General features: G+C 46.7%; 1 protein-coding gene across 2 annotated transcripts; it reads left to right on the top strand.

The window, feature by feature from the left end:
• Positions 1-3,160: 3,160 nt before the first annotated feature.
• On the top strand, positions 3,161-15,499 carry Snx11 (sorting nexin 11). 2 transcript variants are annotated; one of them, XM_070028250.1, is made up of 8 exons: positions 3,161-3,413; positions 6,420-6,479; positions 7,391-7,445; positions 8,391-8,477; positions 8,814-8,914; positions 11,529-11,624; positions 11,816-12,028; positions 13,336-15,499. In XM_070028250.1, the coding sequence occupies exons 3-8, from the start codon at positions 7,422-7,424 to the stop codon at positions 13,607-13,609; spliced, it is 795 nt and encodes a 264-aa protein (XP_069884351.1). In that variant the 5' UTR covers positions 3,161-3,413; positions 6,420-6,479; positions 7,391-7,421; the 3' UTR covers positions 13,610-15,499. The 2 variants fall into 2 exon arrangements, with proteins under 2 accessions (XP_069884351.1, XP_069884350.1); XM_070028249.1 differs by lacking the exon at positions 6,420-6,479 and having other exon boundaries at positions 3,334-3,413.
• Positions 15,500-16,710: the final 1,211 nt, after the last annotated feature.

The raw sequence follows: 16,710 nt of genomic DNA on the forward strand, positions 1-16,710 counted from the left end.
CTCACACTCACAGAAAATGCATTAGGTAGATCAAGTTTCTAAAGTCACAAGTAATGTGGGGAAGGGGAAATTGTGTTGCTATAAACAGAGCAAAGGATTTAGGAATTTTTTTAATTTAATTTTTTTTGTGAACATACTGTACAGAGGGGTTACAATTACATGGACAGGATAATGCGTACATTTCTTATCAAGCATTGCAGCCTCCTCCTTTGTTTACCCTTCACATCCCTTCCCAGCCTCCCCCATACCCCCCAACCCAATCCTCCCCCCCCCACCAACGTTGTAAAGCTCGTTTTTTGACATGACAACTTGTACTTCTCATTGTTGCAACAGGTCCACCTGTATCCTTAAACGACTTGTTTTTCCCCATCTCCTCCAGGATTTAGGAATTTGACTGAAGTGGATTTTACTCTGTCTCTATTTACTTGATGCAATATTGGACCAGCTGTTTAACTTCTCTGAACTTCAGCCTCCAAGGGGGTGGGGGATGAAAATATTATTTTAGATATACTTTATTTCTTCAGAATTTATAGTGTTGGATAAAGAGAATGATGTAGCTAGCTCTCAGTAAATGGTAGCTATTTTAAATACTGTAGGTACTTCTGATGTAATTTGAGTAGGGGAAGAACTTTTCAAATACCCCCCTCCTAACACACACAGTTGGAAATTCTTTGTTTCATTTTTACTCGACTTGAAATTCTTTTGTTAGAAATTCATTTATTTGGGGTTAATAAGTACCATCTTTTAAAAAGCAAATATATTCATGGGATTTCTTCCTTCTCTTTTCTGGTTTGAGTGATTCTTTTAGTAAAATTTCTAGGCAATATATATACTCCAAAATGCACCATTTTCAAATCACACACCTGTAGTTCTGACTTTGAAAAGATCACTGCTGGAGAGTAACTGGTTGAATATCCCTTCCTGGAAATGCTTTTGAGCAGATGTAATTTGTGTTTCAGGCTTTTTTTTTTTTTTTTTTTTCTTTTAGGTTTTGGACTGTTTGTATGTGCATCATGAGCTATCTTGGGGTTAGGATTCAAGCTTAAGCACAAAATTCATTTATGTTCACATTTTATTTATGTTGATACTAGGACTTGAATTTAGGGCCTGGACACGGTCTCTTAGGTTTTTCTCTCAGCACTGGTGCTCTGAGCCCGGCACTGGTGGCTCACACCTAATCCTAGCCACTTAGGAGGTTGAGATCTGAGGATGGCAGTTCAAAGCCACCTGGATCAGGAAAGTCCATGAGACTCTTATCTCTAATAAACTACTCAGAAAAAGCTGGAAGTGATGCTATGGGTCAACCTAGAGTCCTAGCCTTGAACACGAAACTCAAGGACAGTGCCCATCAAGCCCCAGGACTGGCAAAAAACTAGTGCTCTGATAATTGAGCTGCACCTCCACTGGTTAATTGGAGACTAATTGGCACCTGTATTTATTTGTGTGTGTGTGTGTGTGTTTGCATGCACACAAGTCTTGGCTGGTTCTGGGGCTTGAACTGGGAGCCTGAATGCTATCCCTGAGTTTTTGTGCTAGCATTCTACTACTTGAGCGACAGCTCCACTTTTGGCTTTTTGGTGGCTGATTGGAAATAAGAGTCTCACAGACTTTTTTTTTTGTCGGTCATGGGGCTTGAACTCTGGGCTTTGGTGCTGTCCCTGCGCTCTTCAGCTCAAGGCAAGCACTCTACCGCTTGAGCCACAACACCACTTCCTCACAGACTTTCTTGCCTGGGCTGCCTTTGAACACGGATCCTTGGATCCCAGCCTCCTGATTAGCTAAGATTCATTTCTCAGTGAATAGTCTACAAAAACAGAAGCTTCTTCATGTCTTAATTATGATTATGATTATTATTGAACTCAGGCCTGGGCGCTGTCCCTGAGCTTCCTTCTTTTTTTGGGGAGGGGGTCCAGTTGTGGGGCCTGAACTCTGGGCCTGGGCGCTGTCCCTCAGCTCTTCAGAAGGCTAGCACTCTACCACTTGAGCCACAGCGCCACTTCCAGCTTTTTTCTTTTTGCTTATGTGGTGCTGAGGAATTGAACCCAGGGCCTCAGGCATGCAAGGCACCCAGCCCCAAAGCAATTTTTTTGTTGTTGTTGGTCATGGGGCTTGAACTCTGTGCTTTGTGCTGTCCCTCAGCTCTTCAGCTCAAGACTAGCACTCTACCACTCAAGCCACAGCGCCACTTCTGGCTTTTTCTGTGTATGTGGTGCTGAGGAATTGAACCCAGGGCCTCATGCATGCAAGGCAAGCACTCTACCACTGAGCCACCTTCCCAGCCCTCCCTCATACATGCAAGGCTAGCACTCTACCACAGAGCCACTTTCCCAACCCTCCCTGAGCTTTGCTCAAGGCTAGCACTCCACCACTTGAGCCATGGTGCCATTTCCGGCCTTTTCTGTGAATGTGATACTGAGAAATCGAACCCAGGGCTTCGTGCATGTAGGCGAACACTCTACCACTAAGCCACATTCCCAGTCCCCATGCGTTCATTTTTAAAAGTTTGTGGTAAAAGAGTCCGGAGACCTAGAAGTTTGGAAGACTCTGCTTCGAGTTATGCACATGCATATTCCCCATACAAAGCATGAAATTACCATTTGTTTTACCATTTGTTCATTGCACTGGTCTGACAGAGATGCAGGGCAGAGATGCCCAGGGTCAATGGAAGGCCGATGGTAGTACTGAAGTCGCCTATCTTATGGCTATTTTGCTAACGTTATCTTTAAACAGGTTGTTCACAAGGCCTTTCAGCATAAGGGACGTTCTTCTTGGCTGTTGTAGGCGTTGCAAGCTGGTTTTCGCTCTGACCAACCGCGGCTCGCGCAATCTGGGCTGGCGTCTCCCTTGAACAGCTCTGAAGGGGAAGTGGAAGCTCTTGAGTTACTGCGGGGACCCTCTGGGGACTCTGTGGTTTCAGGAATGTGGGCGTTTTCTTCCCTGAACTTCCCCCTACTACCAAGTGCCCACGGCCGAACAGGAACAGCTGGGACGAGCTTAGTATGGGGGGGGGGGGAGGAGGGGAATTGTTAATAAGGCTCCCTGGACGCTGATTGGTTGACTTTGGCGGCCCGGTGGGCAGGACGTAGCCCTGGATTGGACAACAGACCCCATTCGTTGCTTCCCTCCTGTGCCCCGCCTCCAGCGCCCCCAGTGTGTGGCTGGCTGCTTAGGAATCCGGGAGGGGGCGGTGGCGGGAAATCCCCGCTCCAGGGGGCCCCCGCAGCCGCGCCTCCGGGGAACGCTCGCCACAGAACCAGTCCTGAGGGAGCTGGGCGTCCTGGGATTGGTGTGTCCGGAGCTGTCTCCCGTCGTGCACCGGGGCACTGGCGACTCACCCGGAAGGAGAAGCCGGGAGTAGGGCTCTGTGGTGGGGCGCTGGTAGAGTCGCTGTGGGATGCTGGTACTGCTCTGAGGTGAGGGTCGTGGGCGGGGCCCTGGGGGCTGGGGCTGCTCTGAGGTGGGGGGCCTGGGCGGGGTCCTGGGGGCTGGAGATCTTCTGAGGTAAAGGGGCGTGGCTAGGGCCTTGGGGGCTGGTGCTGCTCCGAGGTGGGGGGCCTGGGCAGGGTCCTGGCGGCCGGTGCTGCTCTCAGGTGTGTGTGGGGAGGTCTTCGGGCCCAGGCGTCAGTGGAGACATTTGGGTAGTGGCCTCGCTTGGCGCCCTGGGGAAGGAGACTGTCTTGCCACCCAGGATGAAGGCGAGGGCTTGCTGGGGATCGTTAAGGGATCCAAGCCTTTTTACTTAGAAAGGACAAGGTATCTTTCCTTACCATTTCCCCCAGCTGAACTGGGAAAGGAGTCTGTTTTGCTCCTAGGTGATAAAGAAAGGAGAGAGGAGTGCCCACAGTCAAAGTTTGCAGACTTTTACCCCAGATGCTTGGACTGGATTAATGGTGTTTTATGTGGATACAGATTTGTGCTAGATTAGGGTCGGAGGACACAATTTCAGGGGGACGGAGGCTCAGATGGACTTAATGATGGACTAGAGCTGCTTGCTGAGATCACTCAGGGCTTGGTCAGAGGGCGCTTCCTCCATCACCTTTGGTATTTAGGAAGGAGAGCTTTTTAAGTTTCCATCTAGTACTACTAAGTGCTCAAGAATGAGTAAGGAGGAGGAGGAGTCTTGCTGGTGCTAATAGCTTGGTTTGTTTTTTAACTTGTCCCTTGAAGTAGTTAGATGGGAGAGAAAATGGTGAGGCAAGACCTTCAATTGCTACTTTGAATGAAGACTTTAGAAAGCATTATAAGCTTTTTTTTTTTTTTTAATGAACCCACTTTGTCAACAGTAAACATTTTCAGCCAAAGCTATTGGTGCCAGTACATAAGTGACACTTAAGACGTGATAAAAAGGGCTCTGACAGAGTGGCTCAAGTGGTAGAATATCTGCCTAGCAAGCTTGAGGCCCTGAGTTCAACACCCCAGGATGGCCCAGGAAATATAGTTAGCACCAAGAAAGTTGCCTAATACAGCAGGAGTCACTGACTAGCCTTCCATGGATGATGCAAAGATCTACCTCCTAAATCATAGAGCTTGAGTTAAAACTTTCTGCCTCTCCAAAGGTAGAGCAGAGCTTCTTATTCCTCTGAGGATTGTTATCTCTGGGAAGAAAGCTGGTGGAGAATAGTAGTTGCTAAAAATTATTTAAGTCTAGGTTTATGCATTTGTTCCATTGTTTTAAGGGAAGTTAACACCAAAATTTTTGTTTGGCTAGCACTCTGCCACTTAAGCTGTGTGTCCAGTCTCTCAGTGTCCTCTGACACTGAGGGAGGGGGGAGGGGAAGTACTGGTGCTTGAACTGGGCCTATTTGCTGTCTTGGCCTTTTTGCTCAAGACTGGCATTCTACCACTTGGGCCACTCTGCTTCTGACTTTTTTTTTTTTTTTTTGGATCCGGGGGTGGGCCTGAACTCTGGGCCTGGGCACTGTCCCTCAGCTCTTCAGCTCAAGGCTAGTGCTCTACCACTTGAGCCACAGTGCCACTTCCGGCTTTTTTCTTATGTGGTGCTGAGGAATCGAACCCAGGGCCTCATGCATGCAAGGCAAGTGCTCTACCACTGAGCCACCTTCCCAGCCCGTGCTTCTGACTTTTTGATGGTTAATTGGAGATAAAAGTCTCAGAGTTTCCAGTGTGGGCTGGATTTGAACCTTGATCCTGTGATCTCAGTCTCCTAAGTAGTTAGGAATACAGGTAAGAGCCACTGATACCAGCCCTATCTAATTCTTTTTTTAAAAATTTTATTGTAAAAGTGATGTACAGATGAGTTATAGTTACATAAATCAGGTAATGAGTACATTTCTTTTTTTGGGGGGGGGGTCGGTCATGGGCTTGAACTCTGGGCCTGGGCGCAGTCCCTCAGCTCTTCAGCTCAAGGCGAGTGCTCTACCACTTGAGCTACAGTGCCACTTCCTGTTTTCTGGTAGTTTATTGGAGGTAATAGTTTCATGGACTTTCCTGCCCCGGCTGGCTTAGAACCGAGATCCTCAGGGCTCAGCCTTCTGAGTAGCTAGGATTATAGGTGTGAGCCACCAGCACCTGGTGAGTACATTTCTTTTTGAACAGTGTTACCCCCTCCTTCATTTTCTCCCCCCCCCCCAGACCTCCTTCCCCCATCTAATTCTTTTTGAGACCAAAAGTATGATGACCATTTAGTTCCTAAGTTATGGTCCTGGGTTTGGAAAAACCGTTTCAAGGCACAAGAGATGTGTGAGTGCTAGTGAACATGTGGATGGATACCTGTGGTTTCCTTGTCATCATCTTTTCTTTTACATTTGTGAAAAGACAATTAAGAATATTTAATTCTCTGCTCCTAGTTTGGCAATTTACCAAATGCCTGGAAAGAAAAGAGAAAACAAAATTATTTGGAGGAGGTTAGTTATTCACAGCAGTTCTGTTGGATCTTCTTAGTTTCTGCCATTTGACTGCTTACATCTGGACTGTTCTCCATGGGCTGTTGGAGAATTGGAGTTTCCTACCTTTCAGTTCAGGACCCCTTGGAGGTAGCAGTTGCATCAGATGAAAAATCAGTTTGTCAGCAAGAATACTGTTTAATGTTGTATTGAAATCACAACACCTTGGGTTGGCTCCACAGTGTAGCCCAATTTTGTCATCTAGCATGTAGCTTTGTCTCTGCATGCAGGGTCTGTCTGTAGAGAGACCTTCTGGTATATTGGAAAGAACTGCAAAAGCTGTTTGCTCTGCTAATTTTGTGCTGTAAATGAGTTCCCTTATTTTGAAACGTTAGCCTTGTGTTAGCAAAACATAAAATAGAAGGGAACTCATTACACTTCTTAATGGTAAGGCAGAACTAATAAGAGAATGTGTTTAAAATTAATTGTAGGACTGTAAAAGTGAGTGGGTGTGTGAGTGGGCATGGGGGCCAGGGGAGAAGAGGGGGCATTTAGAGATAGTCTTTGTTTTCCCAGGAGCCAGCCTGGATCATTTGTTGGCAGTACATATTGGCTGAAGTCAGTTTTCATTTCAAGGTAAATTGGAAAGGGAAATTAAACCTTATTGTTCCGCTCTTAAGAGAGAAGAAGCGGGTGGAGGTGGCAGCCAGGGTGGATGCTGTTGGAGTAGCTCTAGGAGTAACAAGATTAGTGCTGTATTTTAACAGAAGGTGACATCATGGGCCTCTTTGGGCTTGAGTAACCCTGTGCTGCAGCTTTCATGGTCCCCTTGTTGGAATGGGTGATGTCGCTACACTTGTAAACTACCACATTGGGGGAAATCAGGGACTTAGACTTTAATGAATCTTTACAAAGGAGCAGAATGCATCCTGAGTCGACCTATACAGCTGTGGGGTGCTTGGGCAGACATACAAACCGTGTGGCATGTCGAGAGAGGAAACGATTAGAACTATTGGCTCTGGTTCTAGAAAGCTGATTTGATGAAGGAGGTAGCAACTGGGCAGCTCACTCAGGTGCTCCCATGAGTGCTCTAGCTTCCTGATTCACCTGTGGGAAGGTGACTTGTTAGCAAGGGAGATTCAGGAGCTGTTGATATTTTAAGGACGTGGCTGTCTCTAAATTGCCAGAAGGGGGCACTGTTAGGCTCCCTTTCAAAGCTGTGATCTGAGTGCCCATCAGACACTGTGCTCACAATCCTTAAAGCAAAAGATTTACAACTCAGCCTGCCCTTTTGGCAGCTTGAAACACAACTTCCCACATACTTGGACATGCTTTGGGTAGGGATGCCTTCTGGAGAGTCTTGGCAGGCAATTTCCCTAGGACTTTTAGCTTGACATGGATCTAATGTCAGCATTTTCTTTTTCTTTTTGCTTCCTCTTCAAATTTTACACAGAACAACACCCCCCCCCCAAAAAAAAAATGACCTGAGGAAATTTAGGGAACATCTATTAAAAACTTTCAGGGTTTTTCCCTGTCTCTCTCAACAGATGTTTTCTTCCAGTGGGCTTTTGGAGTAGGATGTCGGAGAACCAAGAGCAGGAGGTAAGAATGTTTTTCAGGAACAGGTGGGTAAACATTGGAGAGACTGAAAGGGGGACACATAGATACATACGAATCATTGCTCATCGGTGTTCTTCCCACAGTAGTATGTTTGTGATTTTGCTGAGCTCAAAAATAAAGCCAGGAGAAGAAAGTAGTAGTTGCATTGCTGTGAAACAAGGTTTTACTGCTTTTTTGGTGCTGGTCCTGGGGCTTGAACTCAGGGCCTGGCCACTGCTCCTGAGCCTCTTTGTGCTCAAGGCTAGTACTCTACCACTTGAGCCACAGTTCCATTTCTGACTTTTTGTTGGTTTATTGGAGATAAGTATCAGGGACTTTTCTGCTAGGGCTGGCTTCAAACCCTGATCCTCAGATCTCAGCCTTCTGGGTAGCTGGGATTATAGGCGTGAGTCACCACTACCCAGCTTCAAGGTTCCCTTGGCTGGAATGTGCTAGATTGTAAACTATTTAAGGGCCAGGATTGTTGTCTCCTGTTGATGTTTTATCCCCAACTCCTAAAACAGTATAGGACACATAGTAAATGCTCAATGAATAATATTTGTTAGTGCTAGTGGCTCATGCCTGTAATCCTAGCCACTAAGGAGGCTGAGCTCTAAGGATCACGGTTAGAAGACAAGCCCAAGCAGGAAAGTCCATGAGAAAATTATTTCCAATAAACTACTCAGAAAAAGCAGGAAGTAGCACGTGGCTCAGGTGATAAGAGTGCTAGCCTTGAGCACAAGAAGCTCAAGGACAGTGTCTATGCACTGAGTTCAAGCCCCAGAGCCTGAGATTTTTTTTTTCTGAATTGAATGGAGAAATGAATTAAAGTTTCCACTGAGTGGAAGATTCTGGCAGCCTGTGTGATTAGCTGTCTTACTGCGTGGATGAGTTGAAGCTGAGAAGTGCCCCCCCACCCACTTTTTTTTTTTTTTTTTCCACCTGCAGGAAGTGATCACTGTTCGTGTTCAAGATCCCCGCATACAGAATGAGGGCTCCTGGAATTCTTATGTGGATTACAAGATATTCCTCCATGTGAGTTTGTTAAGCGTCTGTATTGGGGTCAATATTCTCTAGGGCTAAGCTGAGGGCTTGTATTGTGGTGGAACTGGCTTACAGGTGTTTCCAGCAGCTGGGCACAGCACACTTATAAGCCAAGGAGGGATGAGAGAAAAGCCCTTGAGGCATGCATGCCTGTGAGTTGCTTCCAGCCTTTTCAGGCTTTTAGTGGTTTTTCATTTTTATCCAGTTGGGGCCTGATTGGGACAGTGGCTTGAGGTCTTGGCTCCCCTGGGAGAATGATAGCGGGGAGCTTGTGTGGAAGAACTTGGTCTTTCCATGTAACCCTTTCTTTTGTACTTCCTCCTGTAGACAAACAGCAAGGCATTTACTGCCAAGACTTCCTGTGTGCGGCGTCGATATCGAGAGTTTGTGTGGCTGAAGAAGCAGCTTCAGAGAAACGCTGGTTTGGTGTGAGTTTGCTCTTTCTCTCTGCTGGGGTGGTAGTCTGTTCTTTAGGTGCTTACTTGGAAACTTCAATTGACTGAAGAACTTGTACTAAGAGAACTACAGAATGCTTTCTTTTTTTTTTTTTTCTTAAAAATATTTTTATTATTTCTAGGTTGTTGTACAAAGGAGTTGCCATTCAACAAAGCAGTTTATGAATACAGTGCATCTTGATGAATGTTACCCCTTTCAACATTCTCATCCAATCCTCCCCTTCACTCACTTTTCTTTTTTTTTTTTTTTAAATGTTTTTATTGTAAAGATACTATACAGAGGGTTACAGTTACATGAGTGAGGTAATGAGTACACTTCCTCTTGAGCACAGAATGCTTTCTTTTCTTCTTTTTTTTTTTTTTTTGGTCCATCTTGGGACTTCTGGGCCTGGCTGCTGTCCCTGAGCTCTTCAGTTCAAGGCAAGTGCTCTACCACTTGAGCCACAGTGCCACTTCCAGCTTTTTCTGTTTATGTGGTACTGAGGAATGGAACCCAGGGCTTCATGCATGCTAGGCAAGCACTGTACCACTAAGCCACATTCTCAGCCCTAATTTAGTTATTTTTGCCTAGAGTTTGAACTCAGAGCTTCATGCTTGCTAGGCAAGTATATTACTGCTGAGCCATGTCTCTTTTGGCCCTGGTTATTATTGAGATAAGGCCTTCCTTTTTTGCCTCTTATCTTGATCTTCCTATCTTATTTTTTGTGCCCTAGTTGGGGTGATAAGCATGAAGGAGGTTTGGGTCACCACATCCAGCTTCTTGTTGAGATGGACTCTTGGGGACTTTTAGGATTGGACTGGCCTAGAATCTCAGTCTCAGTCTCCCACATGGACATCTAGAATGACAGGCATGCTATCATACCCCATTATGGGTTTGAGAAGAGGGTCTCATGAGCATTCCTGCCTTGCTGGCTTGAAGCTGTGATCCTCTTGTTCTTAGTCTCCCAAAGAACTAGGATTGCAGGTATGAACCATCAGGGCCTGGGTCTTTTTTTTTTTTTCCTTTTTGAATTAGAGCTCTTTTTCCTGAGCTTTAGGAAAGGCAATATTTTCGTGGTGGCGGGTGGAGGTTGCACGCTTGTCATGGGCTTAACTCATGACCTGGGTGCTGTTTCTGAACTCTTGAGCAAGGCTAGCTCTCTACTACTTGAACCACAGCTCCACTTCTAGCTTTTTGGTGGGTAATTGGAGATAGTCTTTATGAGCTTTCATGACTGAGCTGGCTTTGAACCATGATCTCAGATTACAGCCTCCTGAGTAAGTAGGATTATAGGCATGAGCCAATTGTACCCAACTACTCTGGTTATTTCTTTATTTAATGTGATGTTTCTTTTTTAAAAAAATTATTATTACGAGCCGGGCGCCGGTAGCTCATGCCTGTAATCCTAGCTACTCAGGAGGCTGAGATCTGAGGATCATGGTTCAAAGCCAGCAGGGGCAGGAAAGTCCATGAGACTCTTTATCTCCAATAAACCACTAGAAAACTGGAAGTGGCGCTTTGGCTCAAGCAGTAGAGTGCTCGCCTTGAGCTGAAGAGCTGAGGGACAGTGCCCAGGCCCAGAGTTCAGCAAAAAAAAAATAAAAATAAAAAAATAACCAAAAAATAACCAGAAGCTTTGCACAACAACTTAATAATAGTAATAATATTTTTTTTTGGTCGGTCATGGTTATTTTTTTATTTTTATTTTTTTTTGCTGGTCGTGGGGCCTGAACTCTGGGCTTGGGTGCTGTCCCTGCACTCTTCAGCTGAAGGCGAGCACTCTACCGCTTGAGCCACAGTGCCACTTCCAGCTTTTTCTGCTTATGTGGTGCTGAGGAATCGAACCCAGGGCCTCATGCATGCTAGACAAACACTCTACCACTGAGCCACCTTCCCAGCCCCAGTTCTGGTTATTTTTGAAATAGAATCTTGCTTATTAATTGGATGGGCCTGGATTATGATCCTCCTGTTTATACTTCTCATTGTAGTTGGGATGACAAGTGCGTATACACTATCAACATTCAACTTTTTCTTTTGAGATGGGGTCTGCAAACTTTTTTTTTGCCAGTCCTGAGGCTTGAACTCAGGGCCTGGACACTGCCCCTGAGCTTCTTTTGCTCAAGGCTAGTACTCTATCACTTGAGCCACAGTGCCATTTCCAGCTTTTTCTGTTTATGTGATATTGAGGAATCGAACCTGGGCTTTCTGCATTCTAGGCAAGCACTCTACCACCAAGCCACATTCCCAGCCAATCTGCAAACTTTTTTTCACACCCTGGCCTGGGACCGAGATCCTCTTGATCTCAGCCTCCCATGTTGCTGGCATGGCAGGTATATGACACTGCACCCAGCACTTCTCTGAGTCCTAACATGGGACACAAAGGTTTTTCTCATGGTTTTCTTTTTTTTTTTTTGAGGAGTAAATGAAATAATGTCTGTATACATTTAGCACAGTGCCTGACATATGACATGCAGTTAGTCAAGGTTAGCTGTCTCTCCCCTTATTAAAATCTAATTGTATTGATTTGGAGTCCTCATGGGATTGCCTCGATCAAGGACTGCAGAGATGTTCCGTTAATCTTGACTGTGACATGTTATGATTCCAAAGGCCTGTACCTGACCTTCCTGGGAAGTCCACCTTCTTTGGCAGCTCGGATGAGTTCATTGAGAAGCGACGACAAGGTCTGCAGCACTTCTTGGAGAAGTGAGTGGACCTATCAGGCGAGCCTTGGCTTTCAGAGAGGGGGCGGGCAGAGGAATGTTCCAGGAACATTTGAAATCAGGCACCTTTCTGAGATCCTCAGTGCTTCCTGAAGCCAGAAGCCCCTCCTGCGTTGAGAAGGAGAGCAGCTTCTAGGGGTAACCTTCTGTGTTGTGCTCTCTGTGATACCCTAGGGTCCTGCAGAGTGTAGTACTTCTGTCGGACAGCCGGTTGCACCTCTTCCTGCAAAGCCAGCTCTCCGTGCCTGAGATAGAAGCTTGTGTTCAGGGCCGAAGCTCCATGAACGTGTCTGATGCTATTCTTCGCTATGCTATGTCCAACTGTGGCTGGGCCCAAGAAGAGAGGCAGAGTGCCTCTCACCTGGCCGAAGGAGACCAGCCTAACAAGTAATTGAATCATCTCTCTGAGGTAGCTGGGATGGGCTTACTATAATCTAGGCCAGTAGGGTATCCATCCATTGGTTAGGGTAGTGTCACAGCATTGGTGACCTTTCAGGAGGCCTTATTCTCTGAGTACATGCTTCTTGCTTCCTGAATGAGACTCAGGAAGATGGAGTAGGCTTTCTAATTTGTCCATTTGTCCTGTTTCCCCCTCTCCCCCCTGGTTGTGGGGCTTGAACTATGGGCCTGGGTGCTGTCCCTGAGCTCTTCAGCCCAAGGCGAGCACTCTTCCACTTGAGCCACAGTGCCACTTCCGGTTTTCTGGTGGTTAATTGGAGATAAGAGTCTCATGGACTTTCCTGCCTGGGCTAGCTTTGAACCAGGATCCTCAGATCTCAGCCTTCTGAGTAGCTAGGATTACAGGGGTGAGCCAGTGATGCCAAGCTGTTCTTTACCCAACAATTTTTTTAAAAGATGTTCTATCACTTGAGACATTCCCTCAGTCCTTTTGCTTTTTAGTCTGTTCTGTTTTTCAGATAACTTTGTGATAACTTGGCCCAGGCTGGCCTCAAAATGAAATCTTTCTGAGTAGCACCTCCTGAGTGACTGCGATCACAGACATGAAGCCGTGCCTGCCCCCACTCCTTTTAAAATCAGCCTTGTTGACTATAATATTAACATAAAATTCATGTACCATTAAAATTTCCTTCTTCAGAGTGGGCTGTAGTAGTAGTAGTACGAGCTTGTAATCCCAGCACTCAGGAACTTGAGCTACAAAACCTAACAAATCAAAACAAACAAGCAAACAAAAAAACCTTATTTTTTTAGTATTCAGTAGTTTTTAGTAAATTTATTGGGTTGTACACCTGAATTATCCCTGTCAATCTTAGACCATTTTCTTTTTCTTGACGTGTTAGGGATTGAACCTAGAGTGTCTCCTGCACTACACAAGTGTTCTACTGAGCCACATTTTCAGTCCTGAGACCATTCCCCACTGGCAGTCACAGTCTGCTTCCTGTGTCTGTGGATTTGCCCGTTCTAGACATTTTACACATGGAGTCCTGTGCTGTGTAGCTTTGTGTAATTGGCCTTTTTTCTTTTTTTTTTCTTTTTTCCTTTGCTTAGTGTAATAGTTTTCAAAGTCGAGCTCTGCGGTAGCATGTGTCAGAACTTCATTGGATTTATGGCTGGATAACATTCTATTAGGTGGCCTCAGCATCTAGTAGAGTGCATGCACATTGTGTCTGTCTATTCAATTTTGCTTGTTTTGTCGGCTCATGCTTTTCTTTTTTCTTTCCCCTCTCTTTTTCCAGTTGCTGCTTTCTTCCAAGATCAGGGAGGAGGAGCTCGCCCTCACCACCTCCCAGTGAAAAGAAGGACTATTTAGAAGTGTGGGCGCCTGTGGTTGAGTCTGAGGTTCCATCTTTGGAAAGTCCCACACTGCCACCCCTCTCCTCACCGTCATGCTGTGATTTCACAAGATCCGACAAGGGACCCTCCACTCCCCAACCTTCGAAGAAGACCACGGTGGGGGACCATGCTGTGCTTTTGGACCCTGATGCACTAGACACAGTTTGGGAAAAGTGAGCTCTGCCCCAAGTTCTGGGTTCTACTTTGAGGTGGCCAGGTGAAGATGCAGGCCAGGCGGAACTGGGCACAGGGCAGGAAGAGGGGAAGTTGGTCTGCTTAGCTTCTTGCAGTCACCTCTTGCTGAGATCAGGTACTCAGAGGTAGGCTGTGATTGCTGCTCATGCCTCCTCTATAGGAATAGATGCTGAGCAGGCATTTGTAAGAGACAAGGAGGGCCCACATGCTACTGATTCTGAATCTGACTCTTATTTTCCCTCTCCTGGGAGCTGAATTTCTTCAGGTGTGTTTATAAGCTCAGGAGCACTACCAACTCAGGTAACTGATTTTGGGGACCTGTATGTGGCACATTCTCAGCTGCCATACTGAATATTGTCCCCACAGTATGCTTGTGTAGCTGTACTCACGTTGTGGCTAGCTTCAGAGTTGTTGTTGTTGTTGTTGTTTTTTGCCAGTCCTAGGGCTTGAACTCTGGGCTTGGACACTGTCCCTGAGCCTCTCTGTGCTCAAAGCTAGAACTCAACCACTTGAGCCACAGTGCTATTTCTGGCTTTTTCTATGTATATGGTACTGAGGAGTCAAACTGAGGGCTTCATGCATGCAAGGTAAGCACTCTACCAGTAAGCCACCTTCCCAGCCCTACCTTCAGTTTTTACTGTAGCCCGTGGAGCACTTTATTTCTGAGAGGCTGGCCTCTTGCCTGCCTACTTTTTTTTTTTTCTTTTTGGGCCAGTCGTGGGGCCTGAACTCTGGGCCTGGACACTGTCCCTTAGCTCTTCAGCTCAAGGCTAGCACTCTACCACTTGAGCCACAGCGCCACTTCCGGCTTTTTTCTTTTTGCTTATGTGGGGCTGAGGAATCGAACCCAGGGCCTCGAGCATGCAAGGTAAGCCCTCTACCACTGAGCCACCATCCCAGCCCCTTGCCTGCCTTCTTCTGTGGACAAGGCAGTGAATATTGTCCTACCACCCCCCTTGCTTTTTCTCCACTAATAGCACTGAACAGAACTGGCACTGTGACTCCTCTTGCAGGGCTTCCTCACATATCCTAAGATCTGCTGGGCTGAGGCACCTGAGAGCTGGAGGCAGCTCCTGGCTCTTGTGAGAGAAGTAACTGGCCACGGACAGAGGGACAGGACCAGTGCTAGGGGCTTTGTTTTGGAAAAGACCATCTTGGGTTGTTCCCGCTTCTTCTGCCTGTGGTCATCTGTTCTGTGGAGTTCAAGTGGGTTCCTTTTTTTGTGTGTGACAGTTCTGGGACTTTAACTCAGGTCCTGGGTGCTGTTCCTGAGCTGCTTTTGCTCAAAGCTAGCACTCTACTACTTGAGCCACAGTCCCACTTCCGGCTTTTTTAGTAGTTTATTTTATTGCTGCCCTGGCTGGCTTCAAAGCGTGATCCTCAGATCTCAGCTCCCTGAGTAGCTAAGATTGCAGGCACTTGCCACCTGCGTGGCTCCTTTCTCTTTTGAATCCATTTCTTTTCCTTTAGTAACAGCTCTCCCCCCCTCCCCCCCAGGGCTTTAGCTGCCCACAGTGCCTCTGTGCTGGGTGCAAGGAAGCCTGTATGTTCAGTCTGGTGGGGCACAATGCTTTGTTTCTGCCTGGAAAAGTGGGCTCTGGGGATGGTGATGAGGAACAACATGCCTGCCTTCAGACAATGAGGCCTTCTGCTCTCCTGCTGCCATCATTTCTCTTCACTGAGAGTTGAGACTGTAGGGTAGGAGTAGGAGTGAAAGCCGTGGGCTCTGTACCGCTCTGTGTGTGGCTCTCCCCTCTCGGGCCATCCACCCTGCCTCTGGGCTCTTTTACTACCGGCCTGTGTTGTGGGACTGTCATGGCATTTAGTTCAGAGTTGAGGGGCTTTGGCCTGAAATAAAATGCAAGTATTTAAGACTGTTGTTGCAATTTGTGACTAACAAGCTGTAGCAGCGAAGGAGGGAGTGGGGGCTGGCTGTAGTTACTTTCATAAATCATGAATTTATCAGCATGGAAATAACGGTTTAAAACTGTGCACTATAGCTCTCTTGCATAGTGCGTGTGGCTCCAGTTCACCACTGGATGAAGGGTTCTCTCCGAAAGACCCCGATCCAGCTCTTCTCACAGTTCTGGGCATGAACCTTGTTAGGTATAATTTACCTGATGCTGCTTCCGCCCTCACAGCTTGTCTGAGGGGCCAGGTGCTGAAAGAGAAATAAAGTTTGTCAACAGGCAGATGCAAAGCTCTGGCTGGTATTCATTCCTCTTTCCTGCCCGCCTCCCCTGGGCCTCTCCTTTATATGATGCAGAGAGCCAGGCGAGGATGGAAAACCCACAGAGGCAAATCCAAAATGTCAAAAGAAGTTCATTTAAAAGGGGGGGAAAAAAACCCTCCATACACAACCCTCACAAAAACCCGACAGATGCTAGGCTAATGGCATCCGCTCTACCGATTGGTGGGGATGGCTCATGAATATTTATGAGTCCAATGCTCCAAATGGTGCAGCTGTGAACCCAGCTGTGCCTGAAGCTCTCTGATCTTGAAACTTCCAGACAGGAGCCGGAGGTGGTCTGTGTCAATTCCCTACTCAGCCAAAAAACAGCAAGCTGGGTCGGCCTTCTTCTGTCTGCCCCTTCCTTGTCCTCCTTGGACTTGGTGCTCAGCAGCTAGTTCTGCCAGCAGGCTGGGTGCTGGGACAGCAGGCACTGTTCAAAGACATGGATGAGATTTTTCTGACTCCCAGCTTTTTTAATGACCCATTAGCAGCAGTGCATACAACAGCACCTCAGTTAATCTGAGGCCAGGCACCATTCCCTCTCAGTCTTATGCTGAGTTGAATTTTGGCTGTGGAAGAGTGGGAGAACTTTTCTAATAACATGGGCCTGCCTATGTGCTCCCCCCCACCCCCTCACACTAGGCCTCCTTGCTCTACGGTACTCTATCACTTGAACCACACTTCCAACCCTGCTTTTTTTCTTTTTGTCCTGGAGCTTGAACTCTTATCCCTGGGCACTGTCCCTGAGCTTATTTGCTCAAGGCTAGCACTCTCCCACTTTGAGCCAGAGCTTTCCTTCCAGTTTCAGGTAGTTAATTAGAGATAAGAGTCTCATGGACTTTCCTGCCCC

Source organism: Dipodomys merriami, unplaced genomic scaffold, assembly GCF_024711535.1.
Source record: "Dipodomys merriami isolate MVZ:Mamm:240054 unplaced genomic scaffold, mDipMer1.0.p SCAF_19, whole genome shotgun sequence".
Taxonomy (NCBI): Eukaryota; Metazoa; Chordata; class Mammalia; order Rodentia; family Heteromyidae; genus Dipodomys; species Dipodomys merriami.